The sequence below is a fragment of the Molossus molossus genome, unplaced genomic scaffold (genome assembly GCF_014108415.1).
Source record: "Molossus molossus isolate mMolMol1 unplaced genomic scaffold, mMolMol1.p scaffold_m16_p_1, whole genome shotgun sequence".
In the NCBI taxonomy this organism is placed as follows: domain Eukaryota; kingdom Metazoa; phylum Chordata; class Mammalia; order Chiroptera; family Molossidae; genus Molossus; species Molossus molossus.
This window is the reverse complement of record NW_023425344.1, coordinates 60,228,248-60,255,379: the sequence shown is the minus strand read 5'-3', so window position 1 is coordinate 60,255,379 and position 27,132 is coordinate 60,228,248. Positions and strand designations below refer to the sequence as shown.

Below are 27,132 nucleotides of genomic sequence, written 5' to 3'. Positions count from 1 at the left end.
ACATCTTTTTCTACCTTTTTACTTTGTACCTTTTCATATCATTATCTTTGAGGCATACCTCTTATAAACAATGAACATTTGATATTTTCTTCCTTATATATTTATGTTTATTAGTCTGATAATCTGAGCTTGTTTTTTAATGTTTTTTTCTTTATTGATTTTTAGAGAGAGAGGAGGGGAGAGGGAGAGAGAGAGAGAAACATTGACGAGAAAGAACATCGATTGGCTGCCTCCTACATGCCCCCCACTGGGGATGGGGCCTACAACCTGGGTATGTGCCCTGACTGGGAATTGAACTGGCAACCTCTTGGTACATGGGTAGAAGCTCAACCACTAAGCCACTCTGGCCAGGCAACAATCTGATCTTTTAATTGGGTATTCAGTATGTTATTCTTAATGTTTGTTTCTTATTTGTTCCTCTTCTTTGCTTTCTTTTAATCTACTTTCTTGGATTAATTAACTGTATTTTATTATTCCATTTTATCTTCTGTTAGCTTTCTAGTTAAACACTCTGTGTAATCTTACAGGGATTACCTGAAGTTATAACATCCATTCTTAATTTATTAAATTTTTAATACAGATTAGTACTTTTGTCAATTCATAGACATTAAATTATATCAACTCCATTTACCAACCACCACCACCACCCCTGCAGTTTTGGCTGTTATTTTCATACATTTTATTTATCATATATTTTAAACCCTACATAGTAGTAGTAATAGTCTTTTATAAAGCTGCATTACCTTTAGTCACCCACATATTTACTTTTTTTTCATTGCTCCTTTTTCTTCTCACTTCTACTAGTTTCCCCATCTGGGATGTTTTTTCTTCTGGTAAGTTGCAATGGAGTGACATTGTCAAAATAAATTCAGGTTACTTTCATTTTTGAAGGCTATTTTCACTGGGTAAAGATATTGAAAAAGGCACGTTGAAGCACTGTGACAATATTCTATTGTCTTCTGGCTTCCATTGTTTTATAGATTTTCATCTTTGTATTTGGTTTCCAGTAACTTGACTCTGATGGGTCTAGATGTGGTTTTCTTTGCATATATTTTGTTTGGAGTTTGTTGTACATGTTGTCTGTGGCTTGAAGTATTTTCATTGATTTAAAAAAGCTCTTGAATATGATACCTTCATATATTGTTTTAGGCCAATTCTTTCCCTTTCTTTGGGGGTTCAGATTATACATACGTTCAACTTCTCTATCATGCATGTATACTATGTTTTTTTTGTTGTTGTTGCTGTTGCTCTGTTTTCCATTCCAGATTCTCTCCCATCTTCTCTCTAGATATATTCTACTTGCCTGTATTTAGTTTCTGATCTTCAGCTGTGTCTTACTGGATTTTAAGCACATCTATTGAGTTCCAAACTTTAGATATTATATGTTTCAATTCTAGAATGCTTATTTGATTTTAAAGACATATTTGTGCTTTCTGCTGACATTCTCCGTTTTGTTCTTCATTTCCTTAAACATATTAGTTACAGTTATAGTAACATCTGTGTTGGATATCTACAATATTGTGTTCTAGTATGGGTCTATTTCTACTGTATTTTTTTCCTCTTGTTTTTCATTTGATCTTTTCTCTTGGTATGCTTGGTTATTTTGATGTCATGCCAGATACTTTTTTTGAAAAAACTACAGAGAAAATTTGAGTCTTAGATTTTGTGAACATCCTGTGGAAAAGATTGAAGCAAAGATTTACCTTTGCTTCTGGCAGGCAGTTAGGCTAGAGGCAATCATTTTACTCAAAACAGGGATTTGTTGTTTCAAAGTTGGTTTTTAGTCTTTTTGAGAACTAGTCTATTTTTTGTTAGTCTTTTAGGTCACATGTTGCCCTTTATTTCACCTGAAATCCTGGATGCTTACCAGGATTCCCCAGCATAGTATGTCTTGAACACTAACTTTCATCTTCCCAACCCTTCAACCAAAACTCTGCTCAGAGCTGCCTACAAATCAATAAAGGCCTTGAAGGGAAAAGTAGAAGTGAATGTCAAGTTTATGTTCTCTTGTTGATCATGGCTCATCGAGTCATTGCTATGTTGATAGGTCTCCAATGCTTTCAAACCAATTTGTTAATATATATTTTAATCCGATTTTGTAGTTGTTTTGTGTGAGCGGGGAGAGTTTGCTTATACCAGTGGGCCTCCTAGTTTCAGGAGGAGTTGTAAAGTTCATACTCTCAGTCATTTCTGTAAGCTGCTTCTTAAACAGAAAGTTCAAGACTAGACCCACTCTTCCAAGAATTTATAATCTAGTTTAGAGAAAAATTCATAAAGATAATTTTTTTTCTAATAGTAGAATATTACAATATGTTTATACACTAAAGTTTAAAGGATCTGAGAACTCTGTGAAACCATGGACCATGTTTAATTCATTTTTATGTCCTAAGTAAATGCTTGGTAAAATTTCTTAATTGAATGAACATGAATATAAGCATTATAGGAGTTTAAAATAGAATAAAAAATTATGTGAGATACAGTATCCAGGCGGGATTAATTCAATCATAAGGGGTTTCTTGCTAGATGTGTAATGTTTAAGTAGGTGGAGAGGAGAAGAAATTAAGTTAGAGGAGAAAGCATGAGTTAAGCCTGAAGGTAAAGGTGAAAAGTACAGGAGACAATGAGGGTATCAGCCTATTTGTAACAAAGGATTTGTTTTCAGGAATAAGTATTGGATGGTTATAGTGGTACCATGTGGTAGAAAATGGGAAATAACAAGTCATGAGATGTTGATATTCTTCTATGGGCACACGGGTTTTCACAGTACAGTTGATCCTTGAATATCACAGGGGTTAGGGGTGTCAACTCCCCTGTGTAGTCAGAAATCAGAATATAATGTTTGACTTCCCAAAACTTTATTAGTAGCCTGGTGTTGACCAGAAACATTACTGATAACATAAACAGTGGATATTTATATTTTGTGTATTACATACTGTATTGTTATTGTAAAGTAAACTAGAGAAAAGTAAATGTTATTAAGAAAATTATAAGGAAGAGAAAATACATTTACAATATTTATTAAAAAAAACTGCATGTAAGTGGACTGAGGCATTTCAAACCCATGTGGTACAAGGGTCAATTGTAATTCCACAGAATGTTAATAAAGGTTAAGTAATAAACCTTTATTAAGTAACAAATATATATATATATAATGTAAAAAAGACATTGAGCTTTGGGAAACATTGGTTTAAACAGATTTGTTTACTGCAAAATTTCTTTGAAACTTTAATGTATGCATTATGAAATTCCAAAATTGTTTAAACCTGGCACACATTTGCTTATAAAGGACCAGTGATTCTTGGAACATATTTTGGGAAATTGATATATGTGGCCATTGAGGAAACATTTGCTGGAATGGTACCCTGGCTTGAAAAGCCCATGAAATCTGAGGCTTTGGGGGTATTCACTTTTCTCCTACATGCACTAAGAACATCTAGCAAAAATATTTTCTCAGTGTTTATTGATTGAATGAATTGTTAGTTTTAATGGATGAAGAAAGAATTAGATCAGGGTGAAGTCAGTTTTATGGAAATTAATCTGATATTGTATAGAATGGACCCTAGGGGAATGAAGCTAGAAGCTGAAATACCATAAAAGAAGCTGTTAGGCTTGTTCAGACATAAGATTTTTTTTTGGACTGTGGTGACATCCTTGAAAATGGAAACTAAAATGGATAAAAGTGATATTTGTAAAGAGAATTAACAAGATTTGGTGACAGATTAGATGAAGGAGGAAGGAAATTCTCAAAATACTCAAAGAGTTTGTATGGCTCTGAGGATGATGGAGGCAATGTGGGGAAGGAGGAATTTCTGTGTAAGACTTAATTCTGTTTCCTTCAGGTAGCCTGATGATCTGGTGGATGTGATCATGAAGGAAGTGTCTAATTCCAATACATGTTACCTTGTGTTTGAGAACTTTCAGTGTAGAAAAAAAGACACGTTTTTAAACAATAAAACTAGTGATAAAAGAGAGTTTGAATGAAAAAAATACAGAAAAAGAAAAGCACTATTTAAAAAATATCACACTGAATTTGAATGAGAACAAATGTTTTGTTCAAAGATTCGGACTTAGTCCACAAGGCAACATTTTTTCCAGTTCATCAATTCTATATCTACATATAAAGTATGCTAATTAAAACATTTATGGTGATGCAGATTGGGTAAATATTTATAGCTACTTCTTTTCTAAAAGAAGGTAGAGTGTTCTAAGATTATCAACTAGTGAGCTTGGATTTGGGGAATGAAAAGGCTGTGAGACTGAAAACATAGGTTGTCTAGTCCAGATATACCAAGAGACAAAACCTAGGCAAACCCAGACTACCACCATCAACCTTTATGTCTGATCAAACCTAACAAGTCCTAAATTAGCTGACTTCTCCAACTCAGAAGAGTCAATGGATGGAATGGAATCAGCACAGACTTCAGACACACCGATTTAGATTAAAATCCTAGAGGGATTAAGTTTCTTCTTACCTTTTAGTCTACTTCTTCAAAAAATAGGAATAGTAACTATCTCACAGGATAGTAGTGAGGATTAAATAAGATACAAAGTAACCAGTACCATAGGCACTATGCTTACTTACATACATCAGTGAATGAACTGTGTTGTATTCCTTTACAAATATCTTCTCTCTACCAACCAGATTTCTTCCCATCCAAAACTAATGTGTTCATTAGTAGTGCATGTAGGGATCTTGAGAGATGCTACCTTCGTGATGAAGACATTTCGGAGTGATAATAAACTTGGTGTAATAATGATTACCAGAAAAAGATTAAAAAATATTTTCAAAGATTTTACACATAAAGAATACTAGTTATAAGGGTCAAGTTTTGGTGGGGCTAGGAAAAAAATTGACACCTGGAAAAGTTGTAATACATAGGTAGTTATATAAAGATTTAAAAGTGAATCTAAATAGCAAAATGCGCTTTTCATTCATTGCAACTAACCTCTCTTTTCCATTAAACCAGCGAGAAGAAGCTCATTACAGATGCTCTTAATAAAAATCAGTTTTTGAAGAGACTGGATCCTCAGCAGATCAAAGACATGGTGGAGTGCATGTATGGAAGAAGCTACCAGCTAGGGAGCTACATTATTAAGCAAGGAGAACCAGGAAACCACATCTTTGTGTTGGCAGGTGGGTTTCTCAGATTTTTCTAGTAATTGTATAACAAATAGTTTGCCTATTGTCTTAGGATTTTTGCAAGCATTTATAAAAATGCAAAAACAGTTTGCTATGTTTGCAGCAGATGTAACAGATTGAGCTCATGAAATAGTAACATTGTTGATATGATGCTGCTGCTGCTGCTTAATATTTACTGAATGCTTTCTATATGTCAAGCATCCTACTGAGCACTTAATAGAGAATTCTCATTCATTATCTCATCAACTCTGTTAGGTAAGTGCTGTATCTCCATGTTAACTAATGTTGACTCTGTCACAGAGAGGTTAAATAATTTATCCAAGGCCACACAGCTCCTAAGTGGTGGAGACAGGTGCAAACTTAGGTGATCTGACTCAAGTCCATACTTTTAATCACAGTGTCACTTGCTCAGCAACTACGAAAAGCTGTTTCCATTAAAAATACTGCTGCTTAGGTTGACATTTTTAGGTGGTTGTATCAGGAAAGAGAAAACAATTATTTTTTGGTTTTGTAAAGTATTTTGGTTATATACCAATGATTTTCAAAGATAATTTAGGTACATTTAGCCAACAAATCAAATAGAATGCCTTGAAATGAAAACTGGTGATTTTAGAGCCATTTAAATGGCTTTCTTCATATATATGATCACCTGAGTATGCTTATATGCTGGAAAATTATGATGGTTAGATAAGCAAAGGATTTATTTCTCAAATGTATATTAAATGCATAAGTCTTACAGTGGTACACCAAAATATTATATATATATGCAAGAAATTATCTGGATAGGGTTTATGGCTGTTGAACACACTATCAAATTCTGAATTGCCCCAACTTGTTAAGTTTTAGGGAAAAAAGTTAAATTGGCTTTCCCAGATGGAATGTTGACCTAAGGTGTGCTGTGGCCTTCTATTTTGCATTATAGTTCATGGCAATCTAAACAATACTTAAAAATTTCTTTATTTTTAAATGACTTTTACTATAGCCTCACTGAAACTTATACAAACATAATATAAGGTTATGCAAACATTACACAAGCACATTTAGACATACCTCTTACACAATAAAAAATACCAGAATAAATGCATAGGTTGATTATTAGCTAAAATGACAGACTTGTAAAATTTAAGTTAATATTAACGTGATGGCTGATGTTGTTTTCACTCTCACTTTTTACAGTTAGTCTCTAAGTTTGACATGTTCCAGGAAACAAGTGCTAGTTTAGTGAATCTGCCACTTCTTCAGCGATGCTGTTACAATTCTTGTTTACTTGGGGTCTTAAGTGTGGGGCAGAATTTACCCATCCAGACAAATTAATAAATGTGTATTATTCTATTTATAGTATGTAAAAGATTGCTTCCATATACTTTGATTCTTTAAACAACCCAGTCTTGTAATTATTAATTTATTACTTGCCATCTACATCTTTGTAGATACCCTTAAAATTGTAGTCATTCCCAAATAATAATTTTACCTAAGAAATGAATTATAGTCTTAATTTATACAGCCTTCAAGTTTTGGGGGACAGGTGATCCAGAGCATTTTTTCCCTCTTTCAAATTTTTTTTCTTGGTCATTTTGCTTCTACTTTAGCCACACTAAATCATTCTGGCAAGAAAAGATAGGTCATTAAGTCAATAAATATTTATGGAACCTGCTAGAAAAGGATGAGAAACTCATGTCAGCCCATCTTGTTCCTTGCCAGTAACTCTGATGAAAGGTTTGGGGAGGGCGGAGTTTGAACAGAAGGCAGCATCCGTATAGTTATTCAAGTCAGGGCTATAGCTCTGGAAATGAAAATGGGGCGGGTTCTTATTTGAATTAATTGGGTATTGTCTAAGGACTGAATTGCCTAATTCAATTGATTGAGCAAATTAATTTGTTAGTTAAAAATCTGCCCTTTATAAGATATCGCATGAATAGCAAATAGTAAATTATGTTTAGCTTAAACTGTTGGTAGTCTATATATTGTCAGTATTGCTCAAGTCCAATGAGACATAGTCTTAGGAAAAAAATTGAAATGCATTAAAATCTCAGATACCACTTGGCAGTACCATTAAGTGGTTTCAATGGAATAGAATGTATTTGTAATGAGAAATTATTAAATTTTTTCATATCTAACTTATAGGATTTGGAACCTAAACAGAGTCTATTTGTTACTGGAAAGATTTCTTTCAGAATCAATGTCTTTTCTGTTTTGTCCACGCTGTCTCTGGCACCTGGACCAGTTCCTGGTAGAACATAAGTGCTCATATCAGATTTGTTGAATGAATAGATGGACACAGACAATCCAGAGCTACTTAGTGGTGGATTGGAAGAAGAAAATTCTTCAAGGGAAGTAGAATAATGTCGCTAAGAATATAGTGGGGTTTTTTTGCATATGATTTGGTTAGGTTAGGTTAGGTTTTATTTGCAATTGTTCAAAGGGAAAGGAGAATAGAATTCCCAGGACAAAAAGCTGCCTCTCTCTTCCCCCAACCTTTGCCTAAATAAAGATTAGTTTCAAACACATTTCTTTTTCCTTTATAATACTTTAGTTTTTTAGAGTCGTTTATGTTTTATAACAAAAATGAGAGAGAGATACAGAGATTTCCCATATGTCCTCTGTGCCCACACATCCATAACCTCTCCCATTATCAACATTACTCACCAGAGTGGTACATTTTTTTTCTTTTTTCATTCCTCACCTGAGGACATTTTTCTGTTTTTCTTCAGATAGAGTAGGAAGGAGAGAAAGAGAAGCATTGATGTGAGAGGGGCACATCAATTGGTTGCCTCCCACACAACCCCAACCAGGGTTGGGGATGAACTGCAACTAAGGTACATGCCCTTGACCAGAATTGAACCTGCGACTTATTGGTCTGTAGGCCGATGCTCTAATCACTGAGTAACTGGCCAGGGTGAGTGGTACATTTTTTAAAAATTTATTTTATTTATTTATTTTTCCAGGGATGGACCTATAGTGACGTATCATACAAAGTTCATAGTTTACCTTAGGATTCACTCTTGCTGTTGTTCATTCTACTGGCTTAGTCAAATGTATAATGACATGTATTGCTTATACAGAAGCACTTTGTAATTTGTGTGTCTTGTACAAGAGAAATTGTTTCATGGATTAGAATGAATTTTAAATAAAACACTTGCCATCCACTGCATCAGTGAAAGATCATCATAAAGATGAGAATATTCACAATAGCTAACACTCATATGGCATTTACTATATGTTAGCCATTGTTCTCAGTTCCCTATCTACATTAAGTTGTTATGTTTCACAACAAATGCATGAAGTAAATATTATTATCCTCATTATGAAAAAGGAACCTCAAGGAGAGAAGGTAATTCTCTCAAGGTGAACCAGCTCATGGTACGTGACAGACCTGGTTTCAGTCTACATTCTTGGTGCACGGGTCGACGCTCAACCACTGAGCCATACTGGCCGGGCTCAGTCTACATTCTTAACCATTTTGTTATAATGAAAATCATAAGATATCTTAAGTGTATGCTTTGTGTGCTTTCTGATTGATTTTTTTTTTTTCAATTTATGGAGTCCAGGCATATTTCGATTATTTGTTTATTTGTTTTTTAATTCTACTTGATAGAGGGCCGAGTAGAGGTGTTCCAAGGGGAGAAATTGATATCATCCATACCTATGTGGACCACGTTCGGGGAACTAGCCATTTTATACAACTGTACAAGGACCGCCTCTGTGAAAGGTAATAGGAGTTGAAATTCTATAGTTTTTAATTGTTGTACAATGTTAAAGATAATCTGGTTGAGTCACTATTGCATCCTTTTCTAGTCTTTCTGTCTTCCACTGTGACCTGTATGCTCTTATTAATAGAAATGCTAAGAATATAACAAGAATATTTATGTTGGAGCACTTGTCTAAATAATTCAAATTTAAAAAGGACTTTCCCATAAGATACCTGTATGTAAAATATGAATACAGTTTACAGATGAATTATTTCAATGTTTGCTTTAATTGAGATTAGACTTTTGAGATTAGTTGAACTGCTTCTCTTTAAGGTTCCAGTTTTGACAGTCTTTAATCTTGGGTTTTCTTCTGAATCACTTAGCTGTGGTATTTCTCAGTGTTTGGGGCTGTGTTACATGTCTCAGCACTGCTATAGTATTTGACAAAAATATAGATTCATGGCTTCATTCCAAACCTAAATCAGAATCTCCGGCAGTGTATTTTTAACAAGAATATCAGGATAATTCTAATTCACTCTAAAGTTTAGTACACCAGAGAGCTTTGGATTTTGATCTATTTTGTAGGCTCTCATTACTGCCTTAAAAAAAAAAATCTCACAACCATAATTTTATATAGATTTTCTAGAGCTGGTACTTCTGCTCTGCTCCCTTTTTAGATTTTATTTTTGTTTTTAATGTTTTTCCTGGAAAAAAAACAAAAAACAGTCTCAAGAACTCTCTTTGAAAATCATTTGTATACTTTTTATATAATAGTAACCATAGAGATCCTTAAAATATATGGCTCTCTAGCAACAATGTCTAAACAACATAAAAAGGCTTGAAAACACACTCATACACCCAGAGATTTTTAACTTTCAATTATCTGGTTGTAAATTCTTCTTCGCTCGTTGGATTAGCCACAGGCTGGCTAGCTTTCTCTTCTATCACAGCACAAATCTGAAATACATCCTGATGATGTAGTGCTTAATTGGGAACTGCAAACTAATTTTAATATCATCCTAAGCAAAACATAATTAGAAAGGAAATCTTTCGCTATTTACTTCCAAACCATGATTCATATGAAAGCCAGAAATGATTTTATAAAATTGCCCACTATTTATATCACTAATGCCTTCTATTTGCATGCTTAAATAATGCATTTTCCAAGAAATATAATTTTATGAGCACATATAAAAAATTTATTGATTAACATTTTGGAATGTTTGCTTAATGTGGAGCTAAATAATATTTTATTATTTTCCTGATTTCTTTTCCCAAAGCTATTACCAATGTTAAAACTTGGGCACTGGATCGAGAGGTGTTCCAGAACATAATGAGAAGGACAGCTCAAGCTAGAGATGAACAGTACAGAAACTTCCTCAGAAGGTAAGAATAGCAATAGCACATTGGTGGAAAGAGCAGAAGAGGCATTATGTGGATATGTTGGTTTTATCTCAGTAATTATTGCTATATAGTTTCTCTTAAGCATTTTCCACATGATTCCACCAGAAATATTCCAGTGCAGTAAGTGCCACCCTGTATAATATTTAAGTCCCATTAGCCTCATGCACTGACTTATGATTTACTTCTCCTGCTAATTTATATAAAAGGAATCATTGAATATTATATAGAAAACTGTGCCCCCAAATCCTAAAATATTCACCTGGGTGGCTCAGTTGACTTTGAAAGACATTCTATAATTTGGAAGAGGATAGCAAAAGATAATCTTTCTAATAATAGCTCTGCTTAGAATAACGTTGCTTTACCAGAGGCATTCTTTTTCTCATTTGCATAGCCACACCATCTTCCAGATCACTATATTTGTAATGAATTAACATGCCAAAAATGTTACAATGCTTGCCATGATGGCGTGGATCCTTGGAAGATGCTCATTCTGTGAGCTGTTCTATACGCCCAACTATTTGAACACGTAAAATTATAGAGAAAGAAAAAAAGTCAGTTACACATTAAAAATTTTTTTTTGGAAAGTTTAAGTTTCTCATTTAAACAATTTCTGTGCCTTTTGTGGGAGTTTTTGACAGCCTCCGAACCTGCAATACATACTGTAGTGAAGTGTTACCTATGATAAGTGGTAATAATAATCAAATGTCTAGCAGTTTTCAAAAATAAATTCTAAGTTTATTTTTAAGTATGGTGATTTATCTTGTGTAACTTGCCTGCAGAACCAATGATTTTAGGGCTGTACAGTGCTTTGCATATACTGAGGACTCAATAAATATTGAATGAATGCATTGCTAATCAGTAGAACATTGCAGGTATTAACTTTTCTCATATAGAATTTCACTGATTTGCTCTCCCAGAGTCAATAATGACCTCTGGCAGAGAGTTGCAATAATGGGTGTCTTACCAAAAGTGGGTGCCTTACTTTTATGCCAACCAACGCCTTAGTGTAGGTGACCTCAAAATTCAACAACTGAGCAATACAGGTCAGCGTTTAAAGGTAATGAACCACACTTAAGCAAGGGCAAAAAATAAAAATAAAAGGGGGGGGGGGAGGAGGATAAATAAATAAACCAGTGCATGTGGGTTGCATTTGCATATCTGAGAGAGAACCCGAACCACTAGGCACAGAAGTTCATTCCCTGGGAGAGTAGCGTGTTCAGGCTTGGTGACGGAGCTCAGAGAATTCATTAGTACATATTCCTTCCTTTTTTCCTTTTGGTGTTGCATTTATGCATTCATTCAATACTTATTGCCAAGCCCTAAACATGGTAGATTTAGTGGTGATCAAAAGATTTTCCTCACATCAATTTCCTCACCAATCCCCAAAGGTACTGATTGAAAGGAGAGAGTTTTTACTGACATTGTAGATCCCAGTGTGGAGCAGAACTTTCATGATGAGCCTGTGTTAATCAACAACATGTTCTGCTTACTTTTACCTTTCCATCAGTAAGGAGACATGTTAGAGAGATACTGTTCTCTTTTTTTCATAGTAAACAGTAAGCTCTTTCTTTTTCCACTTATATCTTAGTATGAAGTATGTGTTGTATGTAAAAGATACATAGTGCATATGTAATTTATAAAACATAATAACAGAATAAGCACCTGTCTGACCCAAGAAGTAGAAAGTTAGTAGTGTTGTTCTCATGTGCTCCCTCATGTCATTTCCTAGCCTCCCACCTCCCTACTCCGGGGTAGTATATGTTCTGAAGTTGAGTACTAATCATTCCTTTGGTATTCTTTATTATTTTGCCTATAGCTTGATTTAGGCTATTTTTGAACTACATAAAAAATGGTGTTATTTTTTGCAACTCATTTTTTTTTACTTAATATTTTTTTTCTAAGATTCATCCATTGGGTTAGTTCAGTCATTTCTCCTATTATAGAGTTCTGATATCTGACTCTACCACAGTGTACTTACCTGCTCCTCTGCTGAGGCTTGTTCCGCTGTTTGGCAATTACAAGTGATTCGGATGCAAACATCCTTGTATATGTCTCCTGGCGTGTGCAAGGGTTGGTCTAGAGCTCTTTTTTCAAAAATCAGATTCATTCATATATTTTTGAGTGGCATCTTTTTTTATTTAGGGATGTCAAATTTTAGATGGTAAGAAAGACATATATATCTTATAGAAACTGCATTAACAGACTTGAGTAAAAATGGATGAAGTAGAGGAGAAATTTCTCTCACAGATCTATTTAATCATCTTGTTTAATCACACTAGTGGAATGTCTGATTTTTTCCCAATAAGCTTCTGTATTCCATTTCATTTTATGTATATTGTTATTATTTGTAAAACATATTTCTATTACATGCCTCTGGCTACCATTGATTTTAAAAGACAATATAATATGAGTAATCAGAGATCATTTTCATGTTAAGTCCTACATTGCCCCCTGGATTCAGTTTTCACCTGATTATGAGGATTTAGATGAAAATCTGATCCTCCTCAGAAGCAGAGCTTCTCACTGATGCTAATAAAAAAGATAGTGAGATATGGAGAGAAACACTTTTTCATGAGTGATTCACTGTGAAAACCAACTACAAATGTAAAACGTTTTTTTTTTTTTTTTTCTCCCAAGAAGACAAAATTTGATTTTCCTCTTTATGATATCTTACTATTTTTCTTTATTTGCCTAAGTGATTATATTTGTTTATAGAATTTTAAAATATTTGAAATTTAGTTATTTATGTGTGATATATTTGGAGGTTTACTTTGGAAAAATTAAAGTGCATTTTTCAATGCATGTAAAGATTTTTGAATCTGTATATAGGTGTACATTCATACTTTAATTTAGGAAGATAAAGAGATAAATGTTCCTTTTTAATTTTGAAGTGTGTCCCTGCTGAAGAATTTACCTGAAGACAAATTAACCAAGATCATTGACTGCTTGGAAGTGGTAAGAAATTTTAAAGCAAAAAAATACATTTTATTAAGAGATTGTATAATTTAGTCATTATTAGCACTGCAAATGAATAAAAAGTAAAAGATGGTGGATCACTAGTTTGCAGAAACAAGAGCCATTTTCTGTTGTGAACAGACATTAGGCCAATTTTTGCTGAATTCAAGGCTGGTTAGCTGTAGGTGGCTCTTCTTAAACGTGTGAAACAAAATTGGATTTGTACATGGCAAGTGACATTTGATTTGCATATTTTAGTCTTTTTAGTGTATTTTATAAAATTAATCTGCCTTACTAAAGAGGCATTTGATTTTCTGCAGTTCACATTACAGTCCCTTGCAGAGTTTTCATAGTGTCAAGGGGTCAGTGATGCATACTTCGGAACTGCAGCAGAGAAAGGGGACATTGGGGCTTTGGTGACAGACTTGACTTCTGAATCAGGCCTGTGAAACACTCTGTGCTTGAAAACTCTAGGCCACGAGAAGACATTAGAAAAAACAAAACCTGCCCTTAAGAAGCACTTTATCTATTTTAACATCTAGGGGAAAAAAAACAGCATGTTGGAATGTGTTCAAAAACTTGTATTAAGCCTCACCCAGATGGTTGGTTCTAGTCCAAGAGTAGCCAAGTCTTTTTGTGACTAATGCTTTTATGACATGTACCTTGGATCAAATGATATGCATTACATGAAAAGTTCTTCAGACTTCAGAGTTGAAAATTCAAAGCAAAGAACCTCTCCCTAATTTGAGGGGGGTGGTGGGTGTCAATTTCATTGAAAGCAAAATGGCTTCCCTGGAATTTAAAAGAAGGTAAGGAATAGTTAAGGAGTCCCATGCAGACACTCAGCTTTTATGAGCTGGTCTCAGCAGGAGACAAAAAGCAAAAAACACCTGCAAGACTGATTGTTGACAGATTCATGCCTCTGTCAATCATAATACACAATATAAACTAAGATCTGTTGAGAGGGGAGCACTGATCATTTTATCCTTAAGTGTAAGTGACACCAGGAATGTTTCCGTTTACAATGCATGGACCGCGTCCAGCAGTGTATCAAGGACAGGCCATGATGACACAGTGCCTGGCCTTGTATCCCTGGGGTGTTCGGTTATGAAGTCATTTTCAAGAGGACTGCTTGCCCTGTATCTTTTGGGATTTTCCTAGTGTAACATAACCCAATCACAGATGTTACAAATTAATAATTCATCCTAATTTCTAAGAGTGTTTTTTTTTTTTTAAAGCTAGGGAGGCCTTATATTTTTTGTTAACTGAGGAAAATCTGGTTTTAATCTAGTACTAATAGAGTAGATACACCAGAGGGGAATTCCATGCTGACAGCAAATATTAAAATTTAGTATCATTAAAAATAAATGGTAAATTAGACATATTTAAAGCAGCCACAGGCAACAGTATACAATATATATAGATGGGGGGAGGGTGTTCAGATCCAATATTAATTGACACACAATTCGAGTTTGAAAGGCTCATCTTTTAAAACACCCTGGAAAGGCTTTTTTATATCTTAGCATGTGCAGACAGCAGCGTAGTTTATAAAGAGCCCTTTATTCATACCTGGCAAACAAATGGGGCTCTGTAATGTGTGAACATTCTCAGATGCAAAAAGTGAGTAACAAGGGGGGAATGGGATCTGTGTAGCTCTGGGAAAAGCACATAATTTACCAGTGTAGCTTGGACTAATGACCCATCAACAGAGTCCTGACAACGGCCAGTCACTAATGCACCCACGTGTGACTGAGCGCCCGCTGAGTTCTGGGACCAGCTGCCCCACAATGTATCCATAACCTCTGAGAAGAACAGGCTGAATGACGCATGCTGTTTAGGATTTGATTTGGGAGTTTTGACATTTTTGCGCAGGGACGGGGAAGGAGGGTCAGAACTTCCCATCACCGAGCAGTGGATTAGATGTGTTTCTTAAGATGTTGACTGCTGAACGCCTGGACCAGATGGCCCCAGCTGTCTAGTGTTCCAATAGCATCTCTCACTTTAGCTTAAGTCACCCAGAACATTCAGGCTTAGGGGCAGACCGCCTGTCAGTTTCTTCTGGTGTTCTGACGGGAAAAGAGGGGGGGGATGGTGCCCACATATTCACTGGTGTGCTCTAAGAGTTAATTAATGAACATCATGAAACACGACACAGATTTGGAAAGCAGTGTAACTGCTGCTGATAATAAAGTGGCAGTGTGGCTTCTGCACCTGGCACCTGCACAGCATGGGGGATGGCGTGGAGCAGTTTCTGCCCCTCACGTGGGGATCAGTCCAGGGAGCACGGATTCCACTGTGGCTGATGGAAAAGTCACTTCACTCTTTGTTGCACCTTTGGTATTTGATCCGTGGCCCTCTGCGCGGGGACTCTGACATGCCTTCTTTAGGAAACCAAAGGGTGGTGGGGCTGGGGTATGTGGAAGGTCCTAGTCCTTACTCAGATCACCTGTGGTGCTGTTTAAAAAGCAGGTTCCCAGGTACCCCCTCATACTTACCGAATCAGAACTTCTGGTGGCGTAGGGGCCCCGATACCCACATTTTAACCGTGTGAGCCTTATACTTGCTTATTAAAGTTTGGGAAGCACTAACTTAAGGTTATGAATGGAATACATGTATTTAGAGTTTGCCACAATCTGCCTCTTCATTCAGGAATTTTCCTTTTTATTTATTTATTTATTTTTTTAAGTCTAGTCTTCCTTATAGTTCTTGCTAACACTTACATAAGCCAGAGGGTTTTCTCACTTTAATGAGTATATCCAGAGCCATGAAAAAGTTGAGATAACGGTGGATTTTGCCACAATTTATGATCCAGTTAGTGAAAGGTGGGGCAGTTAGGTGTTGTGGAGTTTCCTAGTCCAAGGTCCTGAGATTCCACTAGCAGCTGTCATTAATTGTGGTGGGCACTGGGCTCTTCTCATCCACAAAAATAAGGGGGTGGTGGGCTGCATCTCTACGGGCTCTTCCAGTCTTTTAATTACTGAACTCTATTCAGTTGGCTTACCCAAGTCAGAGGGATTTCCATTGGTTTTCATTTTGTAGGCTCTGGTTCCCTGGAATTAAGCAAACAGGTACTAAATTATTATTGGTAGGATCCACCGACCCAGGTGTGTTTACTTTAAACATTCTAAGGTGTTTTAACTATTGTCTTTCTGCAAACAAAAATTTGCTGATAACAGCCCAAATAACTATACAGTTTCTTAAGCAACCAACTTGGGTGTATAGTCACATGGTACATGGAAGGTGTGTGTGTGTGTGTGTGTGTGTGTGTCTTATATCTGTATATCATCAATACCTGTTTCTAGCCACACACTAAAGACTCTAAGGAAGTCAGTTGTAGGCTTGTTTTTTTAATCTTTGTCCTTCATCACCTTGGGTTTTTCTTCTGGTTTTATAGAGTTTTGTTTTAACTGGTGCTCCAGCTGTAGCATTTTGCTAGACTATCACAGAGTGAACATTTTGTTTACAGTGAAAACATCTTTTTATCTCTAGCTGCTGTGCTTGTGTAATTTTCTCCTGAGTGCCGCCTCTCAGTCCGTCCTGGGATTGTTCCCTTATTTTTCCCTCGTCATACACTCAGTAGGCACTCTCTGGATTTCTGCAGTCTTCTTTTAGAACATATTTTTCAGACTGTGAGACACATTAGTAGGTCATAAAACCAATTTAGAGGAACATTTTTTTTCTATCACAGTAATAAGTATAAATACTGTTTTGAACAATATGTTTCCATTTTACACAGATGTCCGTGTGTGTGCATGCTTGCGTGTATTTGGGTGTGCATGTAAAATGTATTTCTTACTGTAGGTCAGAGTGAAGGGTGTCTGAAACCCATTGCTCCAAAGGACAGTGTCTATGGCTTCTTGGTCCTCTAAGGACCCCTTTGCAATGTAACCACAGGACAATAACCACACTGTTTGCCTTTCTCTTTTTGGTCTTGGTGACCACCCTGGCTAGACTGGCTGCACTCCCCACTTGACAAACACTGGCCAGTCTAGCATCATAGCCAGTACTTACCACCATATATTTTTGGTCTGACCTACATCCACAGCCCTTTCTGATCTATGAAGTTACTGTCAACACACTGGGAGGTATTATTTATCTTCCTCCCATGGTTTTGGTGACAAAGAACCAACCCTGGGAGAAATACCACCAGCAAGGTTGTCCCTTAAGAAACAACAAAGCTCTCAGTGGTCCCTTTCAAACTTTGCCTGTTTAACTTGTCTGACTGACAGGAATTAAAGCTATGCGTCCTCACACATCAAAAGGCCTTTAAAATAACTGAGAACAACCTCACAGCACTTCAAAAACTCTCCACATTAGTTCTTCTGCTCCATGTGGGTAACGGTGACCAAGACCGAGATGGGAACATTAGAGACTGAGGGACGTCCTGAGACGGGCGCGTGGATCAGGACGGGCACCAGCAGTTGTAGTGAAGAGCATTGAACATCAGTTCTGTAGCGAAGGGGCCTGGATGGCAGTGTTGGTCATGCCCTTACCCTCCCGGGGTCAGAATCATCTCAACTGCAAAATCTAGCAACGGTTCGTGATGAAGCTAAAATGAGAAAGATTAAAGAATTGGCCCTGGTCGGTTTGGCTCAGTGGCTGGAGTGTTTGCCTGCGAATCAGAGAGTTGGGTTCAGTTCCCGCTAGGGACACGTACCAAAAAAAAAAAAAAAAGAATTGGTGTAAGCAAACTGAGATGCCCAAAACTCAAAACATTAGTTTCCAGCTAAAATAGAAGTTTGTCAGTTGCATACATGCCAGTCCAAATTATTCAGAAACCCAAGGGGGTCTCCTCCAAGCTCTCTCTCGGCCATGCCATTATGCTGGAGGGAAAAGGATGAAGAGATAGATGTGCCTGGAATTGTTAGTGGGCCTGGCCCAGAGGGGGCGCCATCACTTCTGCACAGATCCTTTCAGCTAGGGGTTAGTCACATGGCCACAGCCGGAGGGGTACAATTTACCATGGAAGCCTTTGAGGACCGGCTCATGGCCTCTTCTCGGGAACTAACAGTCACCAGGTGCCTGGTGTATACCAAACGTGCCACCAGGTGCTTTAGACACAGTGTCCACCTGGTTCTCAAGCAGCATGAAGTGGGGTAGGTAATACAATCAACTTTACAGAAAAGGAAACTGAGGACCAGGAGATTTAAGTAGTAACAGCTCAGCAAACTGTTATCTTCCACCTTAATATGGCAGACACTGAGTTTTTGGTACGTTTCAGATGCTTTTAATGCTTCAAAATAAAAACACTGTCTTTAATTGGCTTATTGTGGTAGACAGAATGGATTCCCCCCAAAATGTCCAGACCCTGATCCCTGGAATGTGAAAATATGTTATGGTACATGGCAGAAGGGACATAACTTTGGGTTATCTAGATGGGCCCTTCAAAGCCGGGAACTTTCTCTGGCCAGAGTCAGCGATCCAGCCGAAGTGGAAGTCAGATTCCAAGTGGAAGGAGAATTGCACGTGCTGTTGCTGGTTCGGAAATGTAGGGGGCTTTGTGCAAGCTCTTGAATGGAGAGTGGCCTCTGGGATGACAGCCAGCGTGGATGTGGGACCTTATCCTATAACCACAAGGAACCGACTTCTGCCAGACTTTCCCCCGGAGCCTCCAGAAAGGAACACAGCCAGGCCCATACCTTGAGTTCAGTCTCGAGAGACACAATGCAGAGAAATCCGGTGGGACCACACCGTGCCTGGATTCTCTGACACACACACACAACGTGGGGGTTGCTTTAAGCCACTAAGTATGTGGTTATTGGTCTCGGCAGCGATAGAAAATCAAGGTGCTTCTCTTCTCTAAATCTTTGTTCTTTTCTGAACTCTATAGATTTATAGAAGTGAAATTCACAGCAAAACTGGGATTTGAATGTAGCTCTATTTGACTTCAAATACTACCCACCCTGCTCTAAGATGCCATCCTTCCTTCCATGAAAGGTTGAAATGTATTGTAAAATGTAGATGCTGCTATGTGAGTAAAAGGTATATTTATTAGTATTAGGAGTGACATTGATTCTGTAAATGTAAATAGGTTTTAAGAGTAAAAGAAATATATTGAAATACAGTAGACACAATAGTTTTGTTTGAATTTTACTGCCAAGTCCAAAACAAAAACAAGAGACAGTTATTATGTTGTTAATTGTGCCTGTTAAAAAAATTAAACAAGCCCATTTTTGCATGTATAAATGATTAAGAGATCTATTTTAGTTCTATGAGTTTGAGACAAAATCACATTACAGCAAGGTAGGGGTGAACAGTTTAATCCACCTTTAATCTTCTCACTGAATTGCTCTTTTGGTCTGGCAGGTGGATAAATCACTTTTCCTTTTCCTTTTGTTTTTTTGGTACATGCCCCTAGCCCCTAGGGCCTAGCGGGAACTGAAACTGGGACTCTCTGGTCCGCAGGCCGACGCTCAACCCACTGAGCCAAACTGGCCAGGGCCACTTTTTCTTTTTTTTTTAAATTTTATTTTTGTTACAGATGTTTCTCCCTTTTTTCCCTGTTGACACCCTCCTTCCCATCCCCCCATCTTGTCCCCAGCTTTGTTGTCTGTGTCCATTGGTTATGCGTACATGCATATAAGTTACCTCCTACCCACCCCCTCTTCTGAGGGTTGTCAGTCTGTACCCTACTTCCACATCTCTGGGTCTACCCTGTTCCTCAGACTGTTATGTTCATTATATTCCACAAATAAGTGAGATCATGTGATATTTGTCTTTCTCTGCTTGGCTTTTTTCGCTTAGGATAATACTGTCCAGGTCCCTCCATGTTCTCTCAAAGGATAAGAGAGCTTTCTTTCTTACAGCTGCATAGTACTCCATTGTGTATATGTACCACAGCCTTTTTATCCATTCGTCTACTGATAGACACTTGGGCTGTTTCCAGATCTTAGCTATTGTAAATAGTGCTGCTACGAACATGGGGGTACATATATTTTTTCTGATTGGTGTTTCAGTCTTCTTAGCGTATATTCCTAGAAGTGGGATCACTGGGTCAAATGGCAGTTTAATTTTTAACTTTTTGAGGTAACACCATAGTATTTTCCATAGTGGCTGCACCAGTCTGCATTCCCACCAACAGTGCACTAGAGTCCCCCTTTCTCCACACCCTCACCAATACTTGTTGTTTGATGATTTGTTGTTGGCAGCCATTCTGACAGGTGTGAGGATATACCTCATTGTTGTTTTGATTTGCATCTCTCTGATAATTAGTGACGTTGAGCATTTCTTCATATGTCTCTTAGCCATTTGTATGTCCTGTTTGGAGAGATGTCTGTTTAGTTCCTCTGCCCATTTTTAATTGGGTTCTTTGATTTCCTTTTGTTGAGTTGTATGAGCACTCTATATATTTTGGAAATTAACCCCTTATCTGATGTATCATAGGCAATTATGCTCTCCAATACAGTGGGTTCCCTTTCCATTTTGATGGTTGTTTCTTTTGCTGTGCAGAAGCTTTGGAGTTTAATGTAGTCCCATGTGTTCATTTTTTCCTTTGTTTCTGATGCTTTAGGTGATGTATCAGTGAAAATTCTGCTGCATATGATGTCCAAAATTTTGTTGCCTACATTTTCTTCTAGGATTTTTATGGATTCACAAGTCACATTTAAGTCTTTTATCCATTTTGAGTTTATTCTTGTGTATGGTGTAAGTTGATGGTCTAGTTTCATTTTTTTTGCATGTAGCTCTCCAATTTTTCCAACCCCATTTATTAAAGAGGCTGTCTTTACTCCATTGTATGCACTTACCACCTTTGTCAAATATTAATTGAGCATACTGTCTTGGGTCAATTTCCGGGTTCTCTGCTCTGTTCCACTGGTCTATATGCCTGTTCTTGTGCCTGTATCAGGTTGTTCTGATTATAGTAGCTTTGTAGTATAACCTGATATCCAGTATTGTGATTCCACCTACTTTGTCATTCTTTTTCCAGATTGCTGTGGCTACTCGGAGTCTTTTTTCATTTCATATGAACTTTTGAAGTATTTGTTTTAGTTCTGTGAAATATGTTTTTGGTATTTTGATAGGGATTGCATTGAATCTATAGATTCCTTTGGGTAATATGGACATTTTAATGATATTAATTCTTCTAATCCATGAACAAGGTATGTGCTTCCACTTTTTTATCTCTTCCTCTATTTCTTTTTTCAATGTCTTATAGTTTCCTGCAAATAGGTCCTGTATTTCTTTAGTTAAGTTTATTCTTAGGTATCTTAATTTTTTTGCTGTGATGGTAAATGGGATTTTTATTAATCCTCACCAGAGGACATTCTTGCATTTATCTTCAGAAGAGTCGGAAAGAGAGAGGGGGGAAGAGAGAGAGAGAAACATCGACATTAGAGAGACACGAGTGGTTGCCACCCACAAAACCCCAACAGAGGCCGGGGACAAACTGCAACCGAGGTACATGCCCTTAGTGGGAACCGAACCCAGGACTCTCTGGTCCACAGGCCGACGCTCTAACCGCTGAGCCAAACTGGCCAGGGTGGTAAATGGGATTGTTGTTTTACTTTCTGTTTCTGTGAGTTCATCACTGATATATAAGAATGCCTTCAATTTCTTGACCTTAATTTTGTATCCTGCTACTTTGACAAATTCATTTATCAAGTCTAGTATATTTTTGAGTCTTTAGGGTTTTCAACGTATAATATTATGTCATCTGCAAATAATGACAGTTTCACTTACTCCTTTCCAATTTGGATTTCTTTTACTTTTTTCTTCATGTCTGATTGTTGTGGCTAGGACTTCCACTGTTAAATAACAGGGGCAGAAGTGGACATCCCTGTCTTCTTCCTGTTCTTAAGGGAAATGCTTTCAGTTTTTGCCCATTGAGTATGATGATGGCTGTAGGTCTTTCATATATGGCTTTTATTATGTCGAGATATGATTTCTCTATTCCCACATTGCTAAGTGTTTGCATCAGAAATGGGTGCTAGATTTTGTTAAATGCTTTTTCAGCATCTATTGATATGATCATGTGGTTTTTATCTTTCATTTTGTTTATGTGGTATATCACATTTATTGATTTGTGAATATTGTACCAGCCTTGCATCCCTGGGATGAATCCCATTTGGTCATGGTGAATAATTTTTTTGATGTACTGTTGGATCCGATTTGCTAGTATTTTGTTCAGGATTTTGGCATCTATGTTCATCAGGGATATTGGCCTGTAGTTTTCTTTCTTTGTAGTGTCTTTTTCTGGTTTTGGAATTAGAATTATGCTGGCCTCATAAAAAGAGTTTGGAAGTCTTCCTTCTTCTTGGATTTTTAAAAATAGTTTGAGGAGAATGGGTGTTAGTTCTTCTTTGAATGTTCAGTAAAACTCCCCCATAAAGCCGTCCGGGCCTGGGCTTTTGTTTGCTGGGAGAGTCTTGATTACATCTTCAATTTCTTAGTTGTTATTGGTCTGTTCAAGTTTTCTATCTCTTCCCAGTCCAGTTTTGGGAGACTGTGTGTTTCTAGAAATTTGTTCATTTCACTGAGATTGTCAAATTTGTTGCTGTATAATTGTTCATCACATTTGTTAACAATCCTTTGTATTTCTGTGGTGTCAGTTGTTATTTCTCCTCTTTCATTTCTGGTTTTGTGTATTTGGGTTCTCTCTCTTTGTTCCTTGGTGATTCTAGCTAAGGGTCCATCAATCTTATTTATCTTTTTGAAAAACCAGATTTTTGTTTCATTGATTCTTTAAATTGTTTTTTTTTTTTGGATTCTATGTCATATTTATTTCTGCTCTGATCTTTACTATTTCTTTTCTTCTACTTGCTCTGGCGTTTTCTTTTTCTTTGCTTTCTAGTTTTTTAAGTTGTGAGATTAGATAGTCTATTAGAAATTTTTCTTGTTTCTTGAGGTAGGCCTGTAGTGCTATGAACTTCCCTCTCAGAACTGCTTTTGGTGCATCCCATAGATTTTGTGTTGTTGTGTGTTCATTTTCATTGGTTTCCAGGAAGTTTTTAATTTCTTCCTTGATCTCTTTGGTAACCCATTCATTGTTTAATAACATGCTATGTAGCCTCCATGTGTTCAAATTTCTTTGCATGTTCTTGTTGCAATTGATTTCTAGTTTTCATGCCATTGTGATCTGAGAAGATGCTTGATATGATATCAGTCTTCTTGAACTTGTAGAGATTTAGTTTGTGTCTTAACATGTGGTCTATCTTTGAGAATGTCCCATGTGCCCTTGAGAAGAATGTGAATTCTGTAGTTTTGGGGTGAATTCTCTGTAGATATCTATTAAATCCATTTGGTCTAGTGCTTCATTTAGAGTCTCTGTTTCTTTGTTAATTTTTTGTCTAGAGGACCTAGCCAGTGATGTCAGTGAGGTGTTCAAGTCCCCTGCTATGATTGTATTGCTGTCAATTTCTCCTTTGAAGTCCTTCAGAAGATTTTAAATATATTTTGGTGCTCCTATATTGGGTGCATATATGTTTACCAAGGTTATATCTTCCTGATGGATAGATTTTTTCAATATTATGTAGTGACCTTCTTTGTCTCTAGTTATGGCCTTCATTTTGAAATCTATTTTATCAGATATGAGTATTGCTACCTCAGCTTTATTTTTCTTTCTGTTTGCTTGGAAGATTTCTTTTCCATCCCTTCACTTTCAACCTATGTGAGTCTTTTGTTGTGAGTTGATTCTCTTATAAACAACATATAAATGAATCATGCTTTCTTATCCAATCAGCTACTCTGTGTCTTTTTACGTGAGCATACAATTCATTCACATTTAAGGTGATTATTGATATGTACTTATTATTGCCATTTTTGTTTAGTGTGGTTATATTTTTCTTCCTATTTCTTCTACCAGTTACAGCAGTCCTTATAAAATTTCTTGCAGTGCTGGTTTGTGCTAATGTATTCTCTTATCCTTTTTTTTGTTTGGGAAGCTCTTTACTTGACCTTGTATTTTAAATGATAGCCTTGCTTGATAGAGTGGTCTTAGATTTAGATCCTTGTTTTTCATGACCTTGATTACTTTATGCCATTCTCTTCTGGTCTGTAGTGTACAGTTGAGAAGTCAGCTAAGAGCAGTATGGAAGTTCCTTTGTAGGTAACCTGTTGCTTATCTCTTGCTGTCTTTAGGATTCTCTCTTTGTCTTTAATTTTTGGCATTTTCATTTCTATGTTTCTTGGTGTGGGCCTGTTTGGGTTCTTCTTACTTGAGGTTCTCTGTGCTTTTTGAACTTGAATACCTTCTTCCTTCACCAAGTTAGGAAAGTTTTCTGTCACTATTTCTTCAAATATATTCTCTAACCCTTGCTCATTTTCTTCTTCTTTGGGGACTCCTATGATGCAAATATTATTATGTTTCCAGTTATCTCACAGTTCTTTTAAGCTGTCTTCCTGTTTTATAATTGTTTTCTTCCTTTTGGTTTTCTGATTGATTGATTTTCTCTATCCTGTCTTCTAATTCATTGATCCAGTCCTCTGTTTCCTCTACTCTTTTGTTTAGTCCTTCCAATGTGTTCTTTATTTCTGGTATGTCATTCTTAATTTCTTCTTGGTGGTGTTTAATTTCTCATTGTTTGATTTTCAGTGTTTCTATGTTTTTAATCATGGTGTTCATGTCCTTACTCATGCTGTCGAGCTTTCTCTGATAACTTGATTAACTGCAATTCATTTATCTCATCTTCGATAGAGTTCTCTTGTTCTTTCATTTGGGATTTGTTTCTTTGTTTCACCATTTTGCCTATCTCAGTGGGTTTTGGAGCCTGCCAGATTTTCCCTGTGGATGTTGGTGTTCTGCTGTATGTAGCTCCCTCTACTGGGTTTGGATGAGCCTGAGTGAGCCCACGTTAAATACCACTGTCAAGTCTTACTTTTCTTGGTAGATTTGCAAGCCTAGGAATGGTTCAGTTATCCTCTAGCTTTTTGCATGGAGGCTATTAGTAGCCCTTGGGTTCTTAGTTGAATGAAAAAGTACCTCAGGTGTTTGGTGTAAGAGGATTTCTGGAGGGTGAGGCAGCTGCTGGTTGTTCATGAGCCTCCATTTGCACTTCAATGACCCACCTAGGTGGGGTTGAATCTCCAAGGGAGGGGCCACCGCCTCTCCCCAGAGCCCTGAGAAGGAGTCAGATGGCCACTGTCCTGTGTGGCTGAAACTCAGCAAAAGCTCTGAGCACCCTCCAAATCCCAAGTGTCCCCACACAGTTCCAGACCCGTCCGCCCTCCCTCTGCTGGAGCCCAAGGTGAGTGGCTGTGGCTATTTTAGCCTCTCTCCCAGCCCTCTGCACTGTGGAGCGTGCTTGGGATTTTAACCCCAAGGGTGCTGCTCACAGCTATGACTGCTGCTGTTTGTGGGCAACAAGCCCCCCTCTCGTGCCTCCACAATCCTACCAGAATTGATTCAGTGTTCCTGGTTATATGGTCCTCGCAAGCTGCTTTTCTGTTGCCTTTTTCTGATGATTTGTCTTTATTTTAGTTGTAATTCCAGTTTGGTCCTGGGAGATGGTCTGTGTAGCTTCCATTCACTCTGCCGCCATTTTGGAATCTCATGAATCACTTTTACCTGCCCAATAATTCTTTGATTATATACACATATATAAGAGAAACAAAGAAATAAGTGACAGTTTAAGATTTCATGAGAATAAACCTACACTGAAGAACAGAATTTACATGTAAAAGACTCTAATGTCGGTCTTTTGTAATGATACATCTTTGGAAAGAATTCATATGAAAGAGCTTATTACTGTGTATATAGAATTTGCTCTTCAGGAAATTTGAATTGGAGACTGACATTCCCGATATCTATTGGGGATAATATTTCAGTTTATCAGATAATCATTTGGTCTTTTTCTAAGCTCTAGACCTGGTTTCAGACTGTTACAGATCACTGAGCAGTTTATGTTTAGATTACTCAGGTGAAAGCCCCCCTGTGTATCTGTGGTTATTGGTCCGTTCTCATTCCTCCTCCTCATGTCTGCCATCTCCATGTCTGAAATCCAGCACTCCAGGTGATTGCTTTCTGTGAGAGGTAAATGTAAGTGCAGATAATAAAGTAAAAATCTCCTTAGTTTTCCTCAGGTTATGACTGCAATCTTTTAAAACGTATTATAGTTACAATAGCAAAAAATAAAAGACACAGGTGTGGGATGCTCATTTCAAGGACAGAAGGAGTTCTATTTCATTTATGTGTTCATAGGTACATCTCCATGGCTCTAACCTGTTCTTTCCCTCTCATCCCAACAGGAATACTATGATAAAGGAGATTACATTATACGAGAGGGCGAGGAAGGAAGCACCTTTTTCATTTTAGCCAAAGGAACGGTAAATATTAATTATAGCTACTTAAAGTCAATCAAAAAGTCTTTTCAAATTTGTTTGCCACAAACACAGCAGTGCTTGAATTGCAGCATTGTGTATAAAATGACTGCATTATTTCTAAGGTTTCTTCTAGCTATGAGTGTGTGATTTTCAATTAGCCTGAGCATCCGAGTTCTGGGCTGGAATGTATTCCCATCCAACAGATAGGATAGGCAACAGGTGGAGGAAGTGAATCCAGCAACTGAGAACAGCGAAGGTCAGGCATTAAGTTATGGAACAATGTGGCTGAGGACTTACACAATAGCTTCAGATGGTTTAGATGCTGATGAAAACTTTTTATTTTTTATTTTTGGTACGTGCCCCTAGCAGGAACCGAACCTGGGACTCTCTGGTCGACAGGCCGATGCTCCAACCACTGAGCCAAACTGGCCGGGGTGAACATTTTATACTAATATTTGCAGTAGTTCCTTTTCTTTACATAGATATTGAGTGGATAGCATATTTCCAGTTGTTCCTATGTTGACTCTTTACAGTGGTCCTCAGAGAGAAAAAGCATTTGACAAATGCTGAAAGAAAGAGTAAAATCTTGAGCACCTGTGTCTATAACTGTTGGATTTTTACAAATGCTCATTCTTTCATGGGAAAGGTCCATTGTCAGTCAGTGGGCACTGCCCTTTATGAATTGAT

General features: G+C 37.1%; 1 protein-coding gene across 2 annotated transcripts in view; it reads left to right on the top strand.

The window, feature by feature from the left end:
* Nucleotides 1–27,132, top strand: part of PRKG2 (protein kinase cGMP-dependent 2) — a 102,300-nt gene that overhangs the window by 26,214 nt on the left and 48,954 nt on the right. For both annotated transcript variants that reach the window (XM_036270173.1, XM_036270168.1), the window contains exons 3-7: nucleotides 4,968–5,134; nucleotides 8,736–8,849; nucleotides 10,110–10,215; nucleotides 13,125–13,188; nucleotides 26,371–26,448. In XM_036270173.1, the coding sequence (XP_036126066.1) occupies nucleotides 4,968–5,134; nucleotides 8,736–8,849; nucleotides 10,110–10,215; nucleotides 13,125–13,188; nucleotides 26,371–26,448 (529 nt within the window). The remainder of the gene's footprint in view (nucleotides 1–4,967; nucleotides 5,135–8,735; nucleotides 8,850–10,109; nucleotides 10,216–13,124; nucleotides 13,189–26,370; nucleotides 26,449–27,132) is intronic.